This window comes from Aotus nancymaae, unplaced genomic scaffold (assembly GCF_030222135.1).
Source record: "Aotus nancymaae isolate 86718 unplaced genomic scaffold, 86718_ANA_hifiasm-v0.15.2.pri h1tg000004l, whole genome shotgun sequence".
NCBI classification, from domain to species: Eukaryota; Metazoa; Chordata; class Mammalia; order Primates; family Aotidae; genus Aotus; species Aotus nancymaae.
In genome coordinates this window covers 28741645-28769126 of record NW_026988415.1, presented here as the reverse complement: position 1 = coordinate 28769126, position 27482 = coordinate 28741645, and the positions used below count along the sequence as shown (strand labels likewise).

At 42.1% G+C, this 27482-nt stretch overlaps 1 protein-coding gene across 4 annotated transcripts in view; it reads right to left on the bottom strand.

Annotated features, from left to right (window-relative positions):
• Window positions 1-2586: 2586 nt before the first annotated feature.
• The window catches only part of UPF3B (UPF3B regulator of nonsense mediated mRNA decay), a 32981-nt gene continuing 8085 nt past the window's right edge, over window positions 2587-27482 (bottom strand). The window contains exons 4-13 of one of the 4 annotated variants that reach the window (XM_064361474.1): window positions 26076-26174; window positions 23797-23907; window positions 22064-22107; window positions 21401-21583; window positions 20963-21001; window positions 18679-18839; window positions 18069-18363; window positions 15999-16103; window positions 12604-12900; window positions 2587-4611 (exon numbers count right to left, since the gene is read on the bottom strand). In XM_064361474.1, coding sequence (XP_064217544.1) covers window positions 12652-12900; window positions 15999-16103; window positions 18069-18363; window positions 18679-18839; window positions 20963-21001; window positions 21401-21583; window positions 22064-22107; window positions 23797-23907; window positions 26076-26174 — 1286 coding nt within the window. In that variant the 3' untranslated portion in view covers window positions 2587-4611; window positions 12604-12651. Of the gene's footprint in view, window positions 4612-7502; window positions 12901-15313; window positions 16104-18068; window positions 18364-18678; window positions 18840-20962; window positions 21002-21400; window positions 21584-22063; window positions 22108-23796; window positions 23908-26075; window positions 26175-27482 lie in introns of those variants that run through there. The other 3 variants (XM_064361475.1, XM_012475721.3, XM_012475729.3) reach the window with 3 other exon arrangements.

Below are 27482 nucleotides of genomic sequence, written 5' to 3'. Positions count from 1 at the left end.
AGAAATACCTGAGACTACGTAATATAGAAAGGGAAGAGGTTTAATTGACTCACAATTCCACATGGCTCAGGAAGACTCAGGAAATTTACAATCATGGCAGAAGGGGAAGCAGGCACGTTTTACATGGCAGCCAACCAGAGGTCAAGTGTGAGCATAGGAAAAACTGCCTTTTATAAAACCATCAGATCTCATAAGACTTTTTCACTATCATGAAATCAGCGTGTGGCAAACTGCCTCCATAATCGAATCACCTCCCATCAAGTTCCTCCCTTGACACATAAGGATTACAATTCAAGATGAGATTTGGGTGGGGGCACAGAGCCCAATCGTATCAACAGCCATATGAGAAGTCTTCAAAAAGTTATTATCAAGAAACTATGCATAGATTGCAAAATCTTTTGGTACCAAAAGAAACTGGTACTAACTCGTTAAAAAAATACATCAACAGGATCTAGTTTGAGGTATGAAAAAGGAGAAATCATCATTTTTTAAAAAGCCAGTATCAGAGCAAACTGAATTCTGCTAAAACTGAAGGAAGAACAAACATTAAGGTGATGTTTAGGTGGAAGAATGGTAAAATCACTGATGCTTTACCAAATGTTTATGGGGATAATGCCCCTAAAGAAATCAGCAGTTTACACATGGAAAACTTGTAAGAAGGGACAAGATGATGTTGAAGATGAAGCCTGCAGCAGCAGGTCATTCGCATCGATTTGTAAGGAAAAAAAAATTAATCCTCTTTGTTCTCTAACTGAAACGCATTGGCCAGACATGGTGGTTCACCCCTGTAATCCCAGCACTCTGGGAGGCCAAGTTGGGCAGATCACCTGTGGTCAGGAGTTCGAGACCAGTCTGGCCAACATGGTGAAACCCCACATCTAATAAATATACACAAATTATCTAGGGGGGTGGGGTGGGTGGTAGGCGCCTCTAATCCCAACTACTCTGGAGGCTGAGGCAGGAGAATTATTGAACCTGGAGGTGGAGGTTGCAGTGAGCCAAGATCATGCTACTGGCCTCCAACCTTTGTGAAAGAGTGAGACTCTGTCTCAAAAAAAAGAAAAGGAGCAACAATTAACAGTAGAAACAACAGCCAACACCATAGACATCCCAATTGTTTCAGCTTACACAATTCTGACTGAAAAATTAAAAGTTTAGCAAACTTTCCACTTGATGGGTACCAAAACCAGATCAACTGCAGACGAGAGCAGAGCTTTCAATGGAAATTTTAAATAAGTGGGATCTATTAGGTTGCTGCATATTAATTGCTGTTTATGCCATGGAATGTCAAAACCACAATTACGTTGGTACCAACCAATAGATCATGAAGCAGCTATTTGGAAAGTGTAACAGGAGGTGATACATGGCTTTCCCAGTATGACTCTGAAGACAAAGCATAATCATAGTAATGGCTCCAAAGAGGTGGAAGTGGTCCAGTCAAAGCGAAGTGGACTGGCCAAGAGCAAAGGTCATGGCAATAGTTTTTTGAGATGCTTGAGGAACTTCCCTTGTTGGCTTTCTGGAGGGTGGAAGAATAATCACACCTGCTTATTATGAGAGTGTTTTGAGAAAGCCAAAGCGTTAGCAGCAAAATGCCCAGGAAAGCTTCACCAGAGAGGCCTTTTCTACTTCAGCAAAGCTTCTGCTCATGCCTCTCATCAAACAAGCGCAATTTTGAGAGTTTCAATGGGAAACCATTAGGCATCTACCTTACAGTAGGAATTTAGCTCCTTCTGACTCCTTTTTGTTTTCTAATCTTAAAAAGTCTGTAAAGGGCACTCATTTCTCTTCAATTGATAATGTAAGAAAGAGTGCATTGATGTGGTTAAATTTCCAGGACCTCCACTTCTTTGGGGATGGATGAAATGGCTAGTATCCAATCGTTCTGAGCAAGAGACAAAAATAAATAAATAAATGGCTAGTATCATTGTTGACGAAAGTGTCTTGACCTTGGTGATCTTATGATGAGAAATTTATATTTTTTCCTTTTATTTCTATTTTCCACAAACTTTTCTTTTTTTATGTTTCTTTTCTTTTTTGAGATGGAGTCTGGCTCTGTCACCCAGGCAGGAGTGCAGTGGTGCGATTTCGGCTTACTGCAACCTCTGCCTTCTGGGTTCTAGCAATTCTCCTGCCCCAGCCTCCTCAGTAGTTGGGATTACAGGCCCCTGCCACCAGGCCTGGCTAATTTTTGTATTTTTAGTAGAGATGGGGTTTTGCCATGTTAGCGAGGCTGGTCTCGGACCCCTGATCTCAAGTGAAACACCTGCCTTGGCCTCCCAAAGTGCTAGGACAACAGGCATGTGACACCACACTTGGCCTTTTTTTTGGGGGGTGGGGGTTTGGAGTCTTGTTCTGTCACCTAGGCAGGAATGTAGTGGCGTGATCTCTGCTCACTGCAACCTCCACCTCATGGGTTCAAGTGATTCTGCTGCCTGAGCCTCCCGAGAAATCTGGACTACAGGTGTGTGCCACCATGCCTGGCTAATTTTTTTTTGTATTTTTTGGTAGAGATGGGGTTTCGCCATGTTGGCCAGACTGGTCTCGAACTCCTGACCTCAGGTGATCCACCCACCTTAGCCTCCCAAAGTGTTGGGATTACAGGTGGAAGCCACCATGCCTGGCCTATGTCTTTTTAAAAATCCGTATGTGGCAGGACACGGTAGCTCAGGAAGGACTGGCAGGATGAATGAAAATCAGGCAAAAGCTCAAGGATGTTGTCTAAACATTTTGTTCTTCTGGGACAAGAATAGTTGATGTGGTTTGGATACTTGTCCCCAGCCAAATCTCATGGAAATATAATCCCCAGTGTTGGAGGTGGGGCCTGGCGGGGTGTTTGGGTTATAGGGCGGATCCCTCATGGCTTAGTGCTGTCCTCTCCATAGTGAGTTCTTACAGATCTGGTTGTTGTGAAGTGTGGCACCTCCTTCCCACACTCACTCTCTTGCTCACTCTGTGATGTGAGATGCCTGCCCCTGCTTCACCTTCTGCCATGAGTAAAAGCTCCCTGAGGCCTCCCAGAAGCTTAGCAACGTCAGATGTCTTGCTTGTATAGCCTGCAGAACTGTGGCCCAATTAAACCTCTCTTCGTATATATTACCCAGTCTCAGGTATTTCCTTATAGTAATGCAAGAATGGCCTAATATAGGAGTGAACCATGAACTTATCATTCCCTGGTGGACAAAACAAAGGCATGCTAGTGAAGGCAGAAACTAACATCATTAATCCCTATCAATACTTCCAAGAGGTTAATTCAGTATCAGAAAGTTAATTTCTCAAAACTCACAGCTATTTAGTAAAGTGACTCACTAGACTTAGCTTCATACTTGAATGCTCTTACTATTTATAGACATCAAAACAAAACAAGCTGAGACTAAAAGATGCTATTTAACAACAGCAGACATTGGTACCGTTTCCTTCCTGGAGAGGGTATGCACTCAGATCATGAGATCTGAGATAAAAGAAACTCAATTGTCAAGAGTCAAATAAGGACTACATTTTACCTCTTAATAGAAAAAATGCTGAAGGCAAAATGAGATGTTTTACAATATTTTTATGCTGAGCTATGTAAGCAAACAAAAAACTAAAACTAATCCTGAAGCTTTATGACATTGGATACAGAAGTAACGTGACTACTTAAATGTTTGTATCAGCCAGGCACGGTGGCTCACACCTGTAATTGCAGCACTTTGGGAGGCCAAGGCGGGTGGATCACTTAAGGTCAGGAGTTCCAGACCAGACTGGCCAACATGGTGAAACCCCGTCTCTACTCAAAATATAAAAATTAGCCGGGCATGGTGGCAGGTGCCTGTAATTCCAGCTATACGGGAGACTGAGACAGGAGAATCGCTTGAACCCGGTAGTCAGAGGTTGCAGGGAGCCAAGATTGCACCACTGCACTCCAGACTGGGTGATAAAACTCTCTCAATATATAAATTAATAAATGCATGAATCAACAAAAATCTATTCTATCCTTCACCGTACTTGTACTACAAGGACATGCTTGTTGCTTCTACACTACACAAAGTCAACAGTTATCATCAACAGTGCAATAGAACTAGATTGGAACAAGGCTTCAAAGAGACTCTACTCCACCAAAATTTAGAAAATTCAATTCAGGATGAACAACAGCTTTTGATTTAGAACCAACTCTTACCTTTCTCTTGTCATACATGAAGTCCTCACTTGACATTTCCCCCTGCAAATTGCAATGCATGTCCTCGCTATCAGCTTTTTCTGGCACTTTAAAATTAATTCATAAAAATTACAGAAATAGTAAGATTGTACTTCCAATTTTGAACCTCCGATCAGATTCCTGTTTTGACGCAAAACTTACTCCTCTGCTGTGTACTCCACCAGCACAGCGACCCTCTTTCTCTCTATTCTTTTGCCCTCTGGATTCCTTTACATTTGCTCTTTGGCTGCCTAGACAGTCAGGACACCTAAGGCCATCTGGAATTATCACTACTCTCCTCTTTCTTTTTTATGGCTAATACCACTTTCCTGCTTTCTTTCTACTGCTGAATATCCAGAATCGATGGTGTCATCAGGGAAGCAGAGTCGACCTTGGCTTCGAGCTCCTGGATGGCAAAGCTGCATCCCTGGACGACCCTGAAGTACAACGAAACATGTTACTGTTACAACAACGCTACTAAGCTTTTACATGGGATTTTCTGAGTCGTAAATTATGTATTAATATATACTAAAGCCGAGTCATTTGAGACCAAATATATGCCTGGTTAAATTTCTTTTTTTTGGAGACAGGGTCTCACTGTGTTAGCCAGGCTGCAAGTGGCATGATCCAGCCTTGACATTCCAGACTCAAGCAATCTTCCCTTCTCAGCTCCCTAGTAGCTGGGATTGCAGACCTGTGCTGCCACATTGGGCTGTTTTAAAATTTTAGCAGCGATGGGGGTCACCCTATGTTGCCCAGGCTGTTTTCAAACTCTTAAAGCTAAGTGATCCTCCTGCCTTGGCCTCCCAAATGCTAGGGTTACCTGCAGGAGCCATCAAACCGGCCCATTTTGTTTTTGTTTTTGTTGTTTTGTCTGAGACAGAGTCTTGCTCTGTTGCCCAAACTGGAGTACAGTGGTATGATCTCAGCTCACGGCAACTTCTGTCATTCTGGTTCAAGCACTTCTCCTGCCTCAGCCTCCCAAGTAGCTGGGACTACAACAGGTGTGCACCACCATGCCCAGCTAAGTTTTGTATTTTTAGTAAAGACAGTGTTTTACCATGTTTTTCAGGCTGATCTCAAACTCCTGACCTCAAGTGATCTGCTCACATTGGCCTCCCAAAGTGCTGGGACTATAGACATGAGCCACCAAGACTGGCCCCAGGCTTGTCTTGAACTCCTGGCCTCAAAGTGATCCTCCCACCTTGGCTTCCCAAAGTGCTAAAGCATGAGCCACCACGCCTGGCCTATATTTATTAAGGACATGAAATTGTGCTTTATGAGGAAGTGGTCCTCACCCCCACTGCCTACAACACAAGAAAGGAGAGGAAGGGAGCAAACTAGAAGAAGAAAGGTGGTACTGATGAAAAGTTTATCAATTCAAGATGGATTTTAAAAATTGCTTAACAGGGGCCGGGCACGGTGGCTCACACCTATAATCCCAGCACTTTGGGAGGTCTAGGCGGGTGGATCACAAGGTCAGATCGAGACCATCCTGGCCAATATGGTGAAACCCTGTCTCCACCAAAATACAAAAAATTAGCCGGGAATGGTGGTGTGCGCCTGTAGTCCCAGCTACTCAGAGGCTGAGGCAGTTGGATTGCTTGAATCCGGGAGGAGGAGGTTGCAGTGAACCGAGATTGCACCACTGTACTCCAGCCTGGTGACAGAGCAAGACTCCGTCTCAAAAAACAAAAACAAAATAATGCTTCACTAACACCATTAACCTATGTATCTCCATTTCTTTCTCTTTTTTTTTTTGACATGGATTCTCCCTCTGTTGCCCAGGCTGGAGTGCAATGGCATGATCTCCACTCACTGCAACCTCCACCTCATGGGTTCAAGCAATTCTCCTGCCTCAGCCTCTCAAGTAGCTGGGACTACAGGTGTGCACCATCACACCCAGCTAATTTTTGTATTTTTAGTAGAGATGGGGTTTCACCATGTTGGGCCTTCTGGTCTCGAACTCCTGACCTCAGGTGATCCACCAGCCTTGGCTTCCCAAAGTGCTGGGATTACAGGTGTCAGTCACCGTGCCTGGCCATATCTCCATTTCTTTCACAGCTGTATTAGTCCGTTTTCACACTGGTAGAAAGAAATACCTGATTATGGGTAATTTATAAAGAAAAGAGGTGGGTTTTTTTGTTTGTTTGTTTTTGAGATGGAGTCTTGCTCTGTCACCAGGCTGGAGTGCAATGATGCGATCTTGGCTCACTGCAACCTCTGCCTCCTGGGTTCAAGTGATTCTCTTGCCTAAGCTTCCCAAGTAGCTGGGACTACAGGCGCGCACCACCACACCCAGATAATTTTTCTATTTTTAGTAGAGACGGAGTTTCACCACGTTGGCCAGGATGGTCTCGATCTCGACCTCATGATCTGCCCGCCTCGGCCTCCCAAAGTGCTGGGATTACATGTGTGAGCCACCGCGCTCGGCCCAAGAAAAGAGGTTTAACTGCCTCACAGTTCTGCATGGCTGGGGGATCCTCGGAAAAATTTATAATCATGGCAGAAGGGGAAGCAGGCACATCTTACATTGTGGCAGACTAGAGGTGAAGTGCGAGCATAGGAAAACCTGCCTTGTATAAAACCATCACATCTCAGGAGACTTAATCACTAACACGAAATCAGCATGTGGGAAACTGCCCCCATAATCCAATCACCTCCTACCAAGTTCCTCCCTTGACACATGAGGTTTACAATTCAAGATGAGATTTGGGTGCAGGCACAGAGCCAAACTATATCAACAGCCATATGAGAAGTCTTCAAAAAGTCCATGGAAAATGTACATTATCAAGAAACTAAGCATGGATTTCAAAATCTTTTTGCACCAAAATAAACTGGTACTAACTCATTATAAAATACCTTGACAGCATCTAGTTTGAGGCATTAAAAAGGAGAAGTCATCAGTTTGAAAAGAGCTCCTATCACAGCAAAATTAATTCTACTAAAATTGAAGCAAGAACAAACATCAAATTTAGGGTGAAGTTTAGGTGGAAGAATGGTAAAATCACTGATGCTTTACTAAAAGTTTATGGGGAAAATGCACCTAAAGAAATCAGCAGTTTACAAATGGGTAACTTGTAAGAAGGGACAAGATGATGTTAAAGATGAAGTCTGCAGCAGTAGGTCATCCACATGAATTTGCAAGGAAAAAAATGGATCCTATTTGTGCCCTAACTGAAAAGAATCGGCCAGGTGTGGTGACTCATGCCTGCAATCCCAGCACTCTGGGAGGTCAAGGCAGGTGGATCACTTAAGGTCCAGAGTTTGAAACGAGCCTGGCTAACATGGTGAAATCCCTTCTCTACTAAAAAAATACAAAAATTACCTGTGCGTGGTGGCATGCGCCTATAGTCCCAGCTACTTGGGAGGCTGAGGCAGGAGAATCACTTGAGTCTGGGAGGTGGAGGTTGCACTGAGCCAAGATTGTGCCACTGGCCTCCAGCCTGGGTGACAGAGTGAGACTCTGTCTCAAACCAAGAAAAGGACAAATGATTAACAGCAGAAACATGGCCAGGTGTGGTGGGTCATGCCTGTAATTCCAACACTTTGGGAGGCTGAGATGGGTGGATCAACTGAGGTCAGGAGTTTGAGACCAGCCTCACCAACATGGTGAAACCCCATCTCTAGCAAAAATATAAAAATTACCCAGGTGTAGTGGTGCGTGCCTGTAATCCTAGGTACTAGGGGGTGTTGAGGCAGAATAGCTTGAAGCCAGGAGGCAGAGGTTGCAGCAATCCGAGATCATGCCACTGCACTCCAGCCTGGGTAACATGGTGAGATCCTATCTCAAAAAGAAAAAAAAATAAACAGCAGAAACAACAGCCAACACCACAGTCATCTCAATTGGTTCAGCTTACACAATTCCGACTGAAAAGTTAAAAGCTGAGAAAACTTTCCACTTGATGAGTGCCAAAACCAGATCAGCTGCAGACAAGAACAGAGCTTTCAATGGAAATTTTAAACTAGTGGAATCTATTAGGTTGCTGCAAAAATAAGTACGGTTTTTGCCATTCAAAGGAATGTAAAAAACTGCAGTGACTTTTGCACCAACCAATAGATCATGAAGCAGCTATTGGGAAAGCATAATGGGAGGTGATACATGGCTTTCCCATATGACTCTGAAGACACAGCACAATCAAGGCAGTAACTTTGAAGTAAAAGTAGTCCAGGCAAGCAAAGTGGACTGGACAAGAGCAAAGGTCATGGCAATAGTTTTTTGAGCTGCTTGAGGAATTTTGCTTGTTGGCTTTCTGGAGGGCCAGAGAATAATAACATCTGCTTATTACGAGAGTGTCTTTAGAAAGTTAGCTAAATCTTTAGCACAAAAATACCCAGGAAATCTTCACCAGAAAGTCCTTCTCTACCACGGCAATGCTCCTGCTCATACCTCTCATCAAACAAGAGCAATTTTGAGAGAGTTTCTATGGAAAACCATTAGGCATCCACCTTACAGTCAGGATTTAGTACCCTCTGACTTATTTTTCTTTCCTAATCTTAAAAAATCTGTAAAGGGCACCCATTTCTCTTTGGTAAATAATGTAAAAAAGATTGCACTGATGTGGTTAAACTACCAGGACCTCCAATTCATTGGGGATGGATGAAGTAGCTAGTATCTAGGTGCTGCAAACAAAAGACAAAAATAAATAAATAAATGGCTAGTATCATTGCTTACAAAGTGTCTTGACCTTGGTGGAGCTTATGATGAGAAGTTTACAAATATATATGCTTTTTATATAAATTTTTTAAAAAATATATATTTTATATAAATATTTTTCAAAAAAATGTATATATTTTATATAAATATTTTTCAAAAAAATGTATATATTTTTTTGAGACAGAGTCTTGCTGTCACCCAGGCTGGATGCAGTGGCATGATCTCAGCTCACTGCAACCTCCGCCTCCTAGCTCAAGCAATTCTCCTGCCTCAGCCTCCTGAGTAGCTGGGATTACAGGTGCCCACCACCATGTCCAGTTAATTTTTGTATTTTTAGTAGAGACAGGGTTTCACCATGTTGGCCAGGCTGGTCTCGAACTCCTGACCATGTGATCCGCCTGCCTCAGCCTCCCAAAGCACTGGGATTACAGGCATGAGCTGCCACTCCTGACTGAGAAGTTTATATTTTTTATCTTTTATTTCTATTTTCCACACACTTAGGTTTTTCTTTTTCTTTTTTTGAGGAGTTTGGCTCTTGTTGCCCAGCCTGGAGTGCAATGGTGCGATCTTGGCTCACCGTAACTTCTGCCTCCCAAGTTCAAACGATTCTCCTGCCTCGGACTCCGGAGTAGCTGGGATTACAGGGGTCAGCCACTGTGACTAGCTGGGTTTTTCTTTTTTTGTTTGTTTTTGTTTTGAGACGGAGTCTCACAGTGTTGCCCAGGGTGGAGTGCAGTGGTGCAATCTCAGCTCACTGCAACCTCTGCCTCAGGGTTCAAGAGATTCTTCCACCTCAGCTTCCTGAGTAGCTGGGATTATAGGCATCCACCATCATGCCTGGCTAATTTTCTTTTGTATTTTTGTAGATACGGGGTTTCACCATATTGGCCAGGTTGGTCTGGAATTCCTAACCTCAGGTGATCCACCTGCCTCGGCCTCCCAGACTGCTGGGATTACAGGAGTGAGCCACCACGCCTTCCCTCTGTTCTTCTGAAAATCCGTATGAGGCTGAGCAGTGGCTCAAGCCTGTAATCCCAGTACTTTGGGAGGCTAAGGGAGGTGGATTGCTTGATCTCAGGAGTTTGAGACCAGCCTGGGCAACACGGCAAAACCCTATGTCTACAAAAAACACAAAAAAGTAGTTGAATGTGGTTGCGCATGCCTGTAATCTCAGCTACTCAAGAGGAGGTGAGAGAATCAACTGAGCCCAGAAGGTCAAGGCTGCAGTGAGCTGCGATTGTGCCACTGCACTCCAGCTTGGGTGACAGAGTGAGTCTCTACCTTAAAAAAAAAAATCCTTATAGGAACTTATTGCAAATCATGATTCTTCCTTCCTTCCTTCCTTTTTTTTTTTTTGACGGAGTCTCACTCCGTCACCCAGGCTGGAGTGTAGTGGTGCAATCTCAGCTCACTGCAACCTCCGCCTCCCAGGTTCAAGCAATTCTCTGCTTCAGCCTCCTGAATAGCTGGGATTACAGGTGCCCACCACTACACCTGGCTAATTTTTATATTTTTAGCAGAGACAGGGTTTCACCATGTTGGCCACACTGGTATCGAACTCCTGACCTCAGGTGATACACCCACCTTCACCTCCCAAAGTGCTGGGATTACAGGCATGAGCCATTACGCTCAGCTGATTCTTTCTGACAATTACACATTTATACGTTCAGGAGAATGTGAAGGAGGCCTCAGAGTAGAACTAAGGATCTACAGACTTTTGAAGTTCCCTCGTACTTCTCTAAAAAGTTGTATATATTGTTTCCTTTCTCAACCTAATTTGGCTTCCCTGCCCCGTAATTCTAGGTCATCAATGATCTGTAAGTCACTGAATGCTATGGCCTTTGTCAAGTATCATACTTGACCATTCAGCGGCATCCAACCCTGCTGACGATGCCTCTTCCTTGAAACACTTTTCTCTTGAATTAAGTAACCCAGAGTCCTCTGGTTTTTCTCCTACTCTCTGGCTATTCCTTCTCTGTCTTTGTAGATACATTTCCTTACCTCTGTGTAACGTTAGTTTTTCGAGGCAGGGCCCTAGGTCTGCTTCTCTTCTTTTTTCTCTCCCCCTAAAGTGACAGAATCCATGGCCATGACTTCAATGGCCACCTAAAAACAAATGAATTCCAAATCCTTACATCCACTTCCCACCTGCCATTGACCCCTCACTGTAACAGGGTTTCCGTCTCTTTTAGGTCATCAGTTTCATTAGTTCACTAATGAAATCACAATTGCCAAATCCAATGAACACTTCCATTTCTTGTCTTCCTTAACCTGTCTGTGGCATGGGACATTGTCAGCCATTCTTGAAATTTCCCCTTCCCTTAGGACTCTCGCTCAGTTGAGAATCATTCACTTTCAATCATTTTTGGTGGCTCTTGTACCTGCCTCTTGGGCTACCCGTTTCTAAAAGCTGGGCAAAAATAAAGTGGTGATTTAGTAAGTAAAGGCAAACAGATGCCGTGTTAGAAAGGGCTGGCAGGATGGATGAAAATCAGGAAAAAGCTCAAGGATGTTGTCTAAACATTTTGTTCTTATGGGACAAGAGTAGCTGATGTGGTTTGGATACTTGTCCCCAGCCAAATCTCATGGAAATATAATCCCTAGTGTTGGAGGTGGGGCCTGGCGGGGTGTTTGGGTTATGGGGCGGATCCCTCATGGCTCAGTGCTGTCCTCTCCATAGTGAGTTCTTACAGATCTGGTTGTTGTGAAGTGTGGCACCTCCTCCCCACACTCACTCTCTTGCTCACTCTGTGATGTGAGATGCCTGCCTCTGCTTCACCTTCTGCCATGAGTAAAAGCTCCCTGAGGCCTCCCAGAAGCTTAGCAACGTCAGATGCCATGCTTATACAGCTTGCAGAACTGTGGACCAATTAAACCTCTTTTCTCATAAAGTACCCAGGTCTCAGGTATTTCTTTATAGCAATGCAATGACGGCCTAATATAGTAGTGTACCATGAACTGATCTTTCCCTGGTGGACAAAACCAACGTATGCTAGTGAAGGCAGAAACTAATATCATTCATTCCCTTTCAATACTTCCAAGAAGTTAATTCAGTACTCTGTCTCAAAAAATAAAGAAGAAATAAAAAATAAATGTTTGCATCAACAAAGTGTGATCTATCCTTCCCTGTACTTGTACTACAAGGACATGCTTGTTGCTTCTACACTACACAAAGTCAACAGTTATCATCAACAATGCAATAGAACTAGATTGGAAGAAAGCTTCAAAGTGACTCTGCTCCACCCAAATTTAAAAAATTCAATTCAGGATGAACAACAGCTTTTGATTTTATAACCAGCTCTTATTTTTCTCTCCTGTCACACATGATGAAGTGCTCACTTGACATTTCCCTCCTGCAAGTTACAATGCATGTCCTCCCCATTAACTTTTTCTGACACGAAAATTAATTTGTAGAAATCGCAAAAACAATGAAATTGTACTTCTAATTCAGAACCTCTGACCAGATTCCTGCTTTGATGCAAACTTCCTCCTCTGCAGTGTACCCCACCAGCACAGTGACCCCCTTTCTATTCTTTTGCTCTGAAGGCATTTTTGGATTGCTTAACATGTACTTTTGGCTGCCTATACAGTCAGCACACCTAAGGCTATCAGGACTTATCACACACCTCTCTTTTTTTTTTTTGAGATGGAGTCTTGCTCTGTTGCCCAGGCTGGAGTGCAGTGGTGCTATCTTGGCTCACTGCAACCTCCATCTCCTGGGTTCAAGCAATTATTCTATCACAGCCTCCCAAGTAGCTGGGACTACAGGTACCTGCCACCATGCACGGCTGATTTTTGTATTTTTAGTAGAGACAGGGTTTCATCGTGTTGGCCAGGCTGGTCTCGAAGTCCTGATCTCAAACGATCTGCCCACCTCGGCCTCCGAAAGTGCTGGGATTACAGGCATGAGCCACCGTGCCCAACCTCCTCCTTCTTTTCTACGGCTAATACCACTTTCCTGCTTTTCTTCTACTGGTGAATATCTATACTTGTTGCTGTCATCAGGGGGATAGTGTTGATTTCGGCTTCGAGCTCCTTGTTGGTTAAGCTGCATCCCTGGACAATCCTGAAGTACAATGAAACATGTTACTGTTACAACAATGCTACTAAGCTTTTACATGGGATTTTCTGAATCATAAGTTATGTATTAATATATACTAAAGCCCAATCATTTAAAACCATAAATATGAGGGCATGGTAAATGACAACTTGCCCACTTCCTCTCCCCATCTCCAAAGAAAAGCAACCACTTTGTAATTATTATTTTATAAACCTTGGTAAATTTCTTTTACAGGGTCTCACTGTGTCACCCAGGGTGAAGTGCAAGTAGCTGTAGCCTCAACATTCCAGATACAGGTGATCCTCCCAACTCAGCTCCCTAGTAGCTGGGATTGCAGACATGCTCTCCCACACTGGACTAAGTTTTTAAATTTTTAGTAGAGATGGGTTCTCCCTGTGTTTCCCAGGCTGGTCTCAAACTCCTGAAGTTAAGTGATTCTCCTGCCTTGGCCTCCCAAATGCTAGGATTACCTGTATGAGACATCACATCTGGCCCATTTCATTTCTTTTTTTGAGATGGAGTCTCGCTCTGTCGCCCAGGCTGGATTGCAGTGGCATGATCTTGGCTCAATGCAATCTCTGCCTTCCAGGTTCAAGCGATTCTCCTGCTTCAGCCTCCCAATTTGATGGGATTACAGGCACCCATTACCACGCCTGGCTAATTTTTCTAATTTTCGTAGAGGCAGGGTTTTGCAATGTTGGCCAGGCTTGTCTCAAACTCCTGATTTCGTGTGATCCACCCACCTTGGCCTCCCTAAGTGCTGGGATTACAGGCGTGAGTCAACGTACCCAGCCCTTTGCGAGATTTCTAAGGATGACTAATCCTATGTATGTAGCTGTCAGCATATACTTTCCAAGAATTCACCAACTATAAGCCTATCTTTGCTACCTTGATTTCCCAAATAATGATAGAACTGGTATTAATAAATTTTTATGGTATAAACGACAGCCCAGAGGCAATAAAGAAAAATCTAGACAGCCTACCCCAACCCCACCTCAAAAGCATGTTAACATACAGGACTCTTTATACCAACAAAACGTTACAAAACCTCCTTAATTAACCTTTCTCCTATGGAATTAAAGATAACATCTGTGAATACTGGATCTTAATTTTATAATCAAAGCTTAATTACTGTCTCCGGACTACCTTGTGTATGCATGCTGTGAAGGATGGTCCAGCTCCAGTTCCTCCAGATTTTGAAGGCATTAAAGCTTCACGAACGCCCAAGTCATCCTTTTTCACTGCCCTTAAAGTAGCTACCCCCACTGCCCTCACCCTTTCAATTTCTCCTGCCTCCATCCTTTAGCATCAATTCTCTCCAGCAGAGCAGCTAACTCCCCATGGCTGTAAGCACCATGAGAAAGCGACTATGTTGTGTTCACTACCATACTAGAAGGTGCTCAATTAATGTTTAGATAGCCAGGGTTCGAGTTGTCTCCATCCAATCTTTATTTCCACAGAAATCAAACATGTATCTGAAGAAAAGGAGGTAGAAATTGATCAAACACTTGCTTTTCCTATTGTTTCTAACAGTTTATATTTATTTTAAAATTATTATTATTTTTTGAGGCAGGGTCTCACTTTGTAACCGAGACTGGAGTGCAGTGGTATGATCATGGTTCACTGCAGCCTTGACTTTCCAGACTGAAGCGATCTTCCAGTCTCAGGCTCCTGAGTAGCTGGGGCTACAAGTGCACACCACCTTCCCCAGCTAATTGTTAAAAATTATTTTAGAGATGGGGTCTTGCTTTGTTGCCCAGGCTGGAGTGCAGAGGCACAATCTCGACTCACTGCAACCTCCACCTCCCAGGCTCAAGCAATTCTCATGCCTCAGCCTCCTGAGTAGCAGGGATTACAGGCACCCGCCACCACACTCGGAAAATTTTGTATTTTTAGTAGAGATGAGGTTTCACCATATTGGCCAGGGTGGTCTCAAACTCCTGACCTCAAGTGATCCGCCCACCTTGGCCTCCCAAAATGCTGGAATTACAGATGTTAGCCACTGTGTCCAGCCTATTTTATGTTTAAATTAATAGAATTTTATTTGTAGAGAAGTTTTGGGTGACATGCCTGCTCCTGCTTCACCTTCTGCCATGAGTTAAAGCTTTCTTAGGCCTCGCCAGATGCTGAGTGATGTCAGATGTCAAAAATTTAATTTCTCAAAACTCATAGCTATTTAGTAAAGTTAATAAACACACTTAGCTTCATACTTGAATCTGTTACTATTTATTGACATCAAAACAAAACAAGCTGAGACTAAAAGTTGCTATTTAACACGAATAGACATTGGTGCAGTTTCCTTCCTGGAGACGGTATGCACTCAGATCATGAGCCCTAAGATCAAACACACTCTGAATTGTCAAGAATCAAACAAGGACTACATTTTACCTCTTAATAGAAAAGATGCTGAAGACAAAACGAGATGTTTAAAAATATTCTTTATGCTAAGCTCATGTAAGCAAACAAAAAACTAAAACTAATCCTAAAACTTTAGGACACTGAATACAGAATTAACGTTAACTATTTAAATTTTTTGCATCAACGAAAGTATGATCTATCCTTCCCTGTACTTGTACTACAAGGACATGCTTGTTGCTTCTACACTACACAAAGTCAACAGTTATCATCAACAATGAAATAGAACTAGACTGGAACAAGGCTCCAAAGCAACTCTGCTCCACCCAAATTAAGAAAATTCAATTCAGGACGAACAACAGCTTTTGATTTAGAACCAGCTCTTACTTTTCTCTCGTGTCACATGTGATGAAGTCCTCACTTGATATTCCCCCCTGAAAATTGCAATACATGTCCTCGCCATCACCTTTTTCTGACACTTTAAAAGTAATTTGTAGAAACTGCAAAAGCAATGAAATTATACTTCCAATTCTGAACCTCTGATCATATTCCTGCTTTGACACAAGACTAACTCCTCTGCAATGTACCCCACCAGCACAGCGACCCCCTTTCTCTCTATTCCTTTGCCCTGAAGGCACTTCTGGATTGCTTAACATGTGCTCTTTGGCTGCCTAGACAGTCAGGACACCTAAGGCCATCTGTACTTATCACTCCTCTCCTCCTTCTTTTCTATGGCTAATACCACTTTCCTGCTTCCTTTCTACTGCTGAATCACCAGACTTGGTGCTGTCATCAGGGGGACAGAGTCGATTTCGGCTTCGAGCTCCTGGTTGGTAAAGCTGCATCGCTGGACGATCCTGAAATACAATGAAATATGTTACTGTTACCACAATGCTACTAAGCTTTTACATGGGATCTTTAGAATCATAGTTATGTATTAATATATACTAAAGTGAAGTCATTTAAGACCAAAAATGTGAGGGCATGGTAAATGACAACTTCCCCACTTCCTCTCTCCATCTCCAAAGAAAAGCAACTATTTTGTAATTATTATTTTATATGCTTGGGTAAATTTCTTCCTTTTTTTTTTTTGGAGACAGGGTCTCACCCTGTCACCTAGGCTGAAGTGCAAGTGGCACAATCATGGCTCATTGCAGCCTCAACATTCCAGACTTAAGCGATCCTCCTACCTCAGGTCCCTAGTAGCTGAGATTATAGGCACGCACTACCATACTGGACTGTCTTTAAATTTTTAGTACAGACGGGGCCTCCCTGTGTCGCCCAGGCTGATCTCCAATTCTTGGGCTCAAGTGATCCTCTTGACTTGGCTTCCCAAATTGTTGGGATTACAGGCATGAGCCATCACGCCCAGTCATAAGTGCCAGTTTTAAAGGAAGCACAGAAGATAGAGGAACATGCTAAATAACACCACAGGAATGTAATCTGCCAATCCAGAACAGGGAAAGTTCTATAAGACAAATTGGCTTCTGCAACAAATGGCAGGAAAACAAGAGAAGGGGAAATTGTTTAGATTAAAAGAAAACTTGGCCGGGTGCAGTGGCTCACACCTGTGTTCCCAATACTTTGGGAGGATCGGTTGAGGCCAAAAGTTTGAGAACAGCCTGAGCAACACTGGGAGACCTCATCTCTACAAAAAAAAACTTAAACATTAGCTGGGCATGGTGATACATGTCTGTAGTCCCAGCTACTCTGGAGGCTGAGGTGGGGGGATCACTTAAGCCCAGGAGGTCAAGGATGCAGCAAGCTGAGATTGCACCACTGCACTCCAGCCTGGGTGACATAGCAAGACTCTGTCTCAAAAAATAAATTAAAAACAAAAGAGAATTGAAGACATTTCAAGCAAGTACAATTTGTGGAATTTGTATAGGTCCTGTTAAAAAAAAAATTAATGAATTGGGAACATATGAACACTGAGTAGATAGATAAGACGTTAAGGAATTACTATTAGGTTTTTTTTTTTTTTTGGTGTGAAAATGCTATAAGGGTAATATCAATAAAGAGTATTTATCTTAAATACTGGAAGTATTTAAGGAAGAAATTATGTGTAGGGTTTGCTTGAAAATAATCCAGTAGAGGTAGGGATGAGGTAGAGTAGAAAGAAGACTGGCCATGAGCTGCTAATTTTTAAAGCTGGGTGATGGGTACAGAGGATTCATCAAAATATTCTTTTTTTTTTTTGAGACTGAGTCTCGCTCTGTTGCCCAGGCTGAAGTGCAATGGCGTGATCTTGGCTCACTGCAACCTCCACCTCCCAGGTTCAAGTGATTCTCCTGCTTCAACCTCCCGAGTAGCTGAGATTACAGGTGTGCGCCACCATGCCCAGCTAATTTTTGTATTTTTAGTAGAGACAGAGTTTCACCATGTTGGGAAAACAGGTCTCGAACTCCTAGGCTCTAGCAATCCACCCACCTCTGGCTCCCAAAGTGCTAGGATTACAGGCATGAGCCACTGCGTCTGGCCCATCATAATATTCTCTGTTCTACTTTTGTATGTTTAAAATTTCTATTTTTTTTAAGATGGGGTTTCACCATGATGGCCAGGCTGGTCTTGAACTCCTGACCTCAGGTGATCCACCCACCTCAGTCTCCCAAATGCGAGGATTACAGGCGTGAGCCACCGCGCCCGGCCTCAAAAATTTCTGTAAGTTAATAAAAGCCCAGCCAAGACTGAAAAAAAGTTGCAGATTATTAAAGTTCCCCTTTAAAAATTCTATAATAAACAGTGAGCTAGCCCTTTCCTTTACACTTGCAGGAAAAGGGGGAAAAAAACCTCTCATAAACAAGTTTAATGACAAGCAGCACCTTGTTTCTTATTCGATCTCTCTTGACCACTTCTTCTTTCTTTTCAGTTTTTTCTGAGCTTCCTATTGATTCTGTACTTTCAGTCTTCTTTCCTTTATCCCGAAGTGTTTCTTTCTCCTTTTTCATTTCTTCTTCTTTTCTCTTAAAAATCTTCTCTTTCTCATAGCGTTCCTTCTGCCTACGGCGCTCTTCTTCTTGCCGCTTCAGCCTCTCTCTTTCTCGAAGTATGCGTTCCTGATCTCGTTCATAATCCCGTTCCCTCTCCCTGTAGTCTCTGCTGCTCTCATCTTCAGGTCTGCAAGAAAAACAAATCTGAGACAGACCCTGAAAGATCTTGTAATCAAAAATGCAGGAACACTGTGAGTCTGATTTGGCCCCTGCAATAAGGTTGCACTTTCAGAGCAGAGTGAAAAATACTAGTGTTTTAAAAAGGAACAAAACCCCAAAACGATTCACCCAGATTAAGATACAAGAATATATCTGAAACTGTTCCTCCTCATCCCCCTACTCTGCATAAAACAGCTTATCTTAATTCAGGTACATGTCCAGGACACAGCGGCAAAACTGGCATGTAGAAATCAAACATAACAAAGAGTCCTTCACTACTGACCTCTTTGGTTTTTCATCTTTAAATTCGCTATCAGAACGCTTGGGCAATGTACAACTTTGCCCACTGGCTCTTTCATCACTGAGATTCTCTTTGTCCAATTTCTTGGCTTTTTCTCTTTTGTCCAATTCTTTTTCATCTCCTTTTTCTGGCTTCTTGAGCAGCTTTAAAGAGAAAATGTTTATTTTTATTTTGAAGGCTGGGACACTATCTTTGGATTCTATTAAAAACCCAGTATACCAAATATTTAAAATTTAGACTAGACAAGGCCCCCTATCTCTGCAGGTACTCTTAAACTTTCAGGTGAACAACTAGTGCACAAGAGTAGTAATTTACTAAAAGGATGCTATTAATGTTAAAGTGTTATCCACTCGAATGAAGTGGTTTAATCACTTTGTGGCAATGGGATCAAGACTCCTTTGGCTTTTGAGGCAGGGTCTCGCTCTGTCGCCAATGCTAGAGTGCAGTGGTGTAAACATGGCTCACCACAACCTCGACCTCCTGGGCTCAAGTGATCCTCCTACCTCTGCCTCTTGAGTAGCTGGGACCAGAGGTGCACACGACCACATCTGGCTAATTTTTAAATTTTTTTTGTAGAGATAGGCTCTCACCATGTTGCCCAGGATGGTATCAAACTCCTGGGCTCACACCATCCTTCTGTCTCAGCCTCCCACAGTGCTAGGATTACAGGTGTGAGCCACTGTGCCCGGTCTCCTTTGGCTTTAAATCGGTCAACCTTTCAGTGAATCAATGCATACTACGAAGTATGCTTCTATAGCAAACTAGCATGTTGATATAACTTGATAGGAAATAGCCCACAAATTTTAAATGCTAGGCAGATGATTTCTGTTGGGACTCTTTTTATGTAGTATTTGGAATGACAAATACCTTGGTCACCAAAGGAGAGATCCATTGCAGCAATAATTTTGCCTTGAGCCTGAGAATAACATACTTATGATGGTACAATTATCTTGCCATTAGAGATGAATAACAAGAATTATTTGGCATTTGATTTAAAAATCTAAATGCCTTATACAAACAAATAGTGAAGTTCCATCTCTACTGATTGGGAACTCTGTATTCAATGCCATATATATTTACACATGTTCAAAAATGCCATCATTTCTCACATCGCTGCTACAAATCTCTCGAGAATACCTCCAACTGTTGGATAATCAGAGAGATTCTTAGGCAAAATAGAAGAATTTCAAGTGTCAGAGTGAAGGCATCATACAAGGTTCATCTCAGGGTGAAGGCATCATGTAAATTACCAAGCAAAAGGCAAAGCACCACAAGACATAAGCATAAAGCATTTTGGCACACAGACAGCCACTGCAAATGCTGAGTCCAAAATGGACACTGAGAAGGCACCAGTGTAAAATGAGGATACCATGTGCAGGTTTCATTGAAGTGCTCTTATTTCTCCAATGAACATCCTTATTAGAAGCCAAGGTGTTCATTACTCTAATAGGAATGTTAATGAATGTCTCTAGCATGGCTGGCTCTACCTTCTGCCTTGCTGATTGTTAGGAATAGCAAGTCAAGTCACTTGTGGCATAGCAGAGAGAGAGATTGCTGGAAAGAATTAAGATGAGAAACTCCATCCTCCCCCAATCCCCTCATCACCAATAATGAGCCCCGTAGAGACTTAGGGAACCTTTGCTACATAAACTGCTGAGTTTTCAGGAAATAAAAGAGGGAAACCCTGCCACCCTCTCGGTGAGACTTTTTTTTACTTTCTCTGAAGTACTAGGTACTAGTACTTCCCCAGAAAATATGCTGAAACAAGGTCTGCCCAAGCCATGCCCTCAGAAAGGGAGTGGCAAGGTTGGGATCTTTCTACGGGTTTTCTTCTTCCCACATGGAATGCATGAATCCAAATCTGCTACTCATAGATGCCCACCTATATGCAGGAAGATACTATGGGAGTCATGTGAGAGGGAAAAGCACATAATGCAGGGTATTTATCCCTGGTCCTCCCACAAGGCAGCCAGTTATGAGAGGTGTATAAGAAGATGAGAAAGAGTTACATAGGCATGGTTGTCCTCTGGCTATATGTCATTGAAGCTTCTGGGTACACAGCAGAGCATAAGGAAGTCACCTGGACTTCCTTTTAAAGCAGAAATTTATAATGAAATAGCTCAGCTTTTAAGAAGACCCAAGTCAATCTGAAGGGGTTTTCAACAAGTAACACTACCACCACCACCACCACCAAAAGGACTTATTAGCTAACACCTGTGTGTGTGACATGATACTAGATGCTCTGTATCATGTACTTGGTCCTTACATTTTTCTGATTCACAGCTTGTAACAGAAACCTGTGTACCTGAAGACAGTGGAAAACAAACAGATGAGGCAACTTCATGTATCAATTATGAAGGAAAAGCTGAATAAAACCCATAAATCATGCCAGCTGGCCCTAAGCCCTCATTTACTATGAATTTAGAGGACAGCAGTCTAAAAATCAAACATTTTCAATGATAAAAATAGCACAGATCTATACTGAAGAAATGATAACACACTATTTAATCCTTTTAAATGACCTTAAATTTTAAAACTAATACTATTAGTATTATAGGAAAGATTTGTATTGGATCACTTCCCCCTAAAAGAGAACAAAAACAAAACAAAAAATTCATTTACACCAACACAAGACACATGCATGTTTAAAGAAACAGATACATGCAATTTTCAGCAACATGCAGTCAGTTTCATATTCTCATACCTTAATCTTTGGTTCATCCTTTAATTTGTCCCTTTCTGGAATTCTGTCTATCTTCTTTAGCTTTTCTATATCTTTCCTTTTTCGTTTCTCCTCTTCTTTCCATTTCCTCCTCTCTTCTTCTCTTTGCCTTTTTCTTTCTATTTCTCTTCTCCTTCTTTCTTCTCTCTTTTCTTCTCTCATTCTCTAGAAAGAAACATCAACACAAGCCTTGAAATAAGATAACCATCAGCAAAACCCTAATCAATCCCAAAGGCACGGTAGGCACCCACTAAACTGAACAATCTTTCCTTCCTACTTTCTACAAAGTGACATTTTAACTTCTTTACCCCCACTCCACCCAGAAAAGGAAAGGCAATGAAGACCAGGACTTGCTAATATTAGTCTTCCACTGCTGCCTTGCTATCTCTCCAGAGGCTTTCAGAATATTAAAAGAGTGTCTCTGGGACAACCTAAGAATGTTCCAGGTTTGTAGAGTGAACTCCAGGTCCAACAACCAATTGAACAAAAGGGCCAGAAAGTGAGACCAACAAGGCAAATCCTTAAAGAGTAATGGTGGAAAAAGCAGCTATTTCTGCTCCAGAAACCCACTGCTCTTAAAATGTTTATAGAATGCAAAGCAATGAAATTAAAGTATTGAGAGAACTATAAAGACAAAAGATTTACCTGCTTGTTTTTCAGGAAGCTCAAAAGTGGGGTTGTCTTTTTAGCTACATAAATGTAAACAGATTATTAATAATACTTATCAACCCCTAGAAAGGATTCAATTTTCTGACATTCCCTGCCACCCACCCAAGGTGGGAAAACATATACACGTGTCCCTTACACCGAAAGATCACAACTGTATTATCAGAAAGAAGTTTTACAGCACTCAATTTCAACAATACGGGATTAAAATACCTTTTAAAAAGTGAAGAAATTCAAATTAAGACAACAAAATAATTTCTTAAAAGAGTCATTCCCAATTGGTGAGAATTAAGTACTTAGGACATTATCTTATTTTACTGATAGGAGTGTAAACTCATTCAACTGGAAGAAGTTGGGGTAAGGGGCTAAAAATATCAAATCCTTTTGACCCCATAATTCCACTTCCAGGAATTCATTTTAAGAAAGTTACCAGAAATGGGCTTACACTATGCATCTATTAATAAAAGTTAAGTTTTGGGCCGGGTGCAGTGGTTCACACCTGTAATCCTAGCACTTTGGGAGTTTGAGGCGGGTGGATCACAAGGTCAGGAGTTCGAGACCAGCCTGGCCAACATGGTGAAACCCCATCTCTACTAAAAATACAAAAATTAGCTGGGCGTGATGGTGCATGCCTGTAGTCCCAGCTACTGGGGAGGCTGAGGCAGGAGAATCGTTTGAACCTGGAAGGCAAAGGTTGCAGTGAGCCGAGATTGTGCCACTGCACCCCAGCCTGGGCAACAGAACGAGACTCTGTCTCAAAAAAGAAAAAAGTCAAGTTTTCAAAGAATATTTTTCATTTTCAACATTCTGAATAAACTAGTAGCCTTATAGCCATCTTTTAAAACATATATACCTGACCAGGCACAGTGGCTCATGCCTGTAACCCCAGCACTTTGGGAGGCCAAGGTGGATGGATCACTTGAGGTCAGGAGTTCGAGACCAGCATGGCCAACATGGTGAAACCACAGCTCTACTAAAAATAAAAAATTAGCTGGGCGTGGTGGCAGGCACCTGTAATTCCAACTACTCAGGAAGCTGCGGCAGAATCACCTAAACCCTGGAGGCAGAGGTTGCAGTGAGCCAAGATTGCACCACTGCACTCCAGTCTGGGTGACAGAGCAAGACTGCATCTCAAATACACATACACACACACAAACACACACACACACACACACACACACGGAAAGAGAGAAAGCAAAAAAACAAAAACACATATTCCTTAGAATAAATTCCTGAGTGGAAATCCTGGGTCAAAGATTATGCTCATGTTTAGAGCTACTGATACAGTAGTGACAGCCTCCTACTAAGAATGAACATCCAAGCTAGAATTCCTCAAGTAGTTTTCAATTCTGCTAATTTCATTTTTTGGTATTTTCAGGTCAAAATTTTTTTAGGAATATGAACTTCTTATAGGAAATACCAATTAACCTTCAAAGGCTAACCAATGTCTAAACGTTCCTTATCAGTCATCACACTTTTTGTATTTATATTACATTTGTGTGACAATAAATAGGTCGAAGAATTTTTCCCACCTTATTAATGCATTCTCATAATCCTGTGAGGCAGGTATTACCATCTGCATTTTACAATAACAGTCTCAGAGAAGCTAGTGACTTCCCCAAAGTCACACAGCTAGCAACTGATGGAGGTAGGAGACAGACTTAGGTACTGTGATGAAAAGGCTGTTACTCTAACTCCTTTTGCCCACTTACCGATTAATTCTCTATTTTTTGCTTCTATTTCCTCTAGCAGTGTCTCTGGAGTAGATGTCATTTTCTCATTATCCGTGGCATAACTTTCCAAAAACTTTCTATATTCTGGATCTAAATAATCATTTAAGGAAACAGAAAATATAGACTTTAAACAAAAAAGGAGACATTATCTAGGATACTTAATTATCAAAGAAGATAATTTTCTACTTCATGGAAAATTAAAAACCCAAACCATACCCACAAGGTAGACTATTTAGAGCTTAATTGGTCACTCGCTCTCAGAACTCCTATTACTGATACTCACTATGGGAATCTGGTATGACATGGAGGTCAGGAAAAATGAGACACCATGCATTGAACCACTAGGGGTATTACATAGTTTGCTTCTAAAAGTTACTGTCCTACTAAACTAAGTCAGGTGTTCCAAAAAGATAAATTAGGGAAAAGCCCTACATGTGGCATTAGATGTGATGGTAATTCCTACAGTTCTCTCCTAGACCTCTGACATCAGAAAGGGTGACACATCTGAGTCACTGTATTGCTTGTTTCTATGTGTCACATGATCAAGTCTTCCAGATCTAAATCTGTGATAAAATCAATATCACAGCTATGTGTTATTGAGTCTTTACTGTGTTTTATAAAACACCTGTAATAGTAACAAATGATGGAAATAAAACTAGATGATTCTTAAGTATCAATCCGATATAAAATATGGGCCTAAGTCCTAATCCAATATAAAGAGTTGTGTAACAGCTATCTAAGATAACATTACAGAGGTCTCAGAATCTGAAGCCAGTGTACCTTAAATGGCAATTATTTTAGTTTTTCAGTTCTTGTATTACTTTCTTTCTTGTTTTTGTTTTTTTTTGAGATGGAGTTTTGCCCTTGTTGTCCAGGCTGGAGTGCAGTGGCACAGTCTTGGCTCACTGCAACTTTCACCTTGTGGGTTCAAGTAATTCTCCTGCCTCAGCCTCCCAAGCAGCTGGGATTACAGATGCCCGCCACCACGCCCAGGTAATTTTTGTATTTTTAGTAGAGACGGGGTTTCACCATGTTGGCCAGGCTGGTCTTGAACTCCTGACCTCAGCTGATCCACCCACCTGGGCCTCCCAAAGTGTTGGGATTACAGGTGTGAGCCACCACGCCTAGCCATAGTTCTTCTATTTCTGTTCAACCTAATTACTATGTGTGTAGCTAACTGTATATTCAAAGACCAGAAAATAGGAGTGACAACTTCAGCTACTTTATATAAAGTTACCTGAGTATGGAAATTTTCCCATGACAGTTCAAACCTTCCTCTTTATAAATATAATGGAAACCAAAAGTCAAATAAATAATCATAAATATGGTGATCCTCAAGAAGCAGCTGTTAAACTGAAAACTGATTTTTTCCACTATTTTCTAATCAATAAACATATGGTGATTTGCTACTTAATAGCCAACACAGCCGGGCGTGGTGGCTCATGCCTGTAATCCTAGCACTTTGGGGGGTCGAGGCGGGTGGATCACAAGGTCAGGAGTTTAAGACCAGCCTGGCCAACATGGACAAACCCCATCTCTACTAAAAATAAAAAATTAGCTGGGTACGGTGGCAGACGCCTGTAATCCCAGTTACTCAGGAGGCTGAAGCAGAGAACTGTTCGAACCCGGGAGGTGGAGCTTGCAGAGAGCTGAAATCACACCACTGCATTCCAGCCTGGACGACAGAGACTCCGTCAAAAAAAAAAAAAAATCAACATTATATTGTTCAATGGTTGAAGAATGAAATGCCCTAGTCAAAGAGAGCAGAAATTCTCTGCAAGAAACCCCCCTCTATTCTAACAATTAAACAAAGCTTCCACTGGCAAGTAACAGTTCTCATTTACTTTATTTTGTATATTTTCTAATTTAAAATATTGGGGTCTAATTAACTCTCAAACATTTTTTTTTCTTTTTTGAGATGGAGTCTTGCTCTGTCATTGCTGGAGGGCAATGGTGCAATCTCAGCTCACTGCAACTTCCCCGCCTCCCAAGTTAAAGCAATTCTCCTGCCTCAGCCTCCCAAGTAGCTGGGACTACAGGCGTGCGCCACCACGCACTGCTAATTTTTTTATATTTTTAACAGACACAGGATTTCACCAGTTAGCCAGGCTGGTCTAGAACTCGTGACCTCAGGTGATCCACCTGCCTCGGCCGCCCAAAGTGCTGGGATTACAGGCGTGAGCCACCACACACAGCCAAAGATATTATTTTTAAAAACCCCATGGCAATAGCATTATATAATTAGAACTATACTGTACCATCATCAATAGTCCCGACTTTGGTATCTCTTTTCTTAGTCTTCTTTTTTGCAGCTTTTTGAAAAGGTGCAAATTCTACTATAGCAGGATATTCCTGACCTGTTTAGAAAAAAAATACCACACTTGCTAAAACAAATAAAATGTCAAAAGTGTATATAAGGGAATCAAACCATTGCTTTCTAGGACTCCTTTGACGGCAGTCATCTGAAGAGGGTCTCCCAAAGGCATAAAGCACACTGGTACAACCATAATCAACACACTACAAAAGGAGCCACAAATTCACTGATAACATAGTGAAATAATATGGCAGGGAAGTAAAACATTCATTTAAATTCAACTTTTAAAATGTGATTTTTTTTTTTTTGAGACGGAGTTTCGCTCGTTACCCAGACTGGAGTGCAATGGCGCGATCGCGGCTCACCGCAACCTCCGCCTCCTGGGTTCAGGCAATTCTCCTGCCTCAGCCTCTTGAGTAGCTGGGATTACAGGCATGCACCACCATGTCCAGCTAATTTTTTGTATTTTTAGTAGAGACGGGGTTTCACCACGTTGACCAGGATGGTCTCGATCTCTTGACCTCATGATCCATCCACCCGCCTCGGCCTCCCAAAGTGCTGGGATTACAGGTGTGAGCCACGGCGCCCGGCAAAATGTGATATTTTAATGTGAAAAGGACCCTACAAATTAATTCTCATTTAAAAGGTTAGAAATCTCTAAAACAGGCAAATCTATAGAGACAGAACGTAGATTAGTAGCTGCCTGGAGTTTGGGGTGGAAGTGAAGAGAAAAATGAGGAGTGACAACTAATAGGTGGGGTCTCCCTTAGGGGTGATGAACATGTTCTAAATTTAGATAGTGGCGATAGGCTCACAAGTCAATGAGTATAATAAAAATCATTGAACCGTACACTTTATTTCAGGCATGTGAATTATATATCAATAAAGCTGTTATTTTTAAAAAGTGTAACCATGTGAGGTGATGTGTTACGTGAGGTGATATATTAATTAACTTAATTGTGGTAAGCATTTCACAATGTATATGTATACAGAATTATCACATTGGGCTGAGTGCAGTGGCTCATGCCTACAATCCCAGCATTTTGGGAGGCCAAGGCGGGAGGATCACTTGAGGTCAAGAGTTTGAGACCAGCCTGGCCAACATAGTGAAACCCTGTCTCTACAAAAACTATAAAAATTAGGCCAGGCATGGTGGCATTCGCCTGTAATCCCAGCTACTCAGGAGGCTGAGGCATGAGAATAACTTGGAACCCGGGAGGCAGAAATTACAGTGAACTGAGATTGTGCCACTGCACTTCAGCCTGGGCAACAGAATGAGACTCTGTCTCAAAAAATAAATAAATAAATGAAAATAAATAAAATTTAAAAATTAGCCAGGCATGGTGGTGCA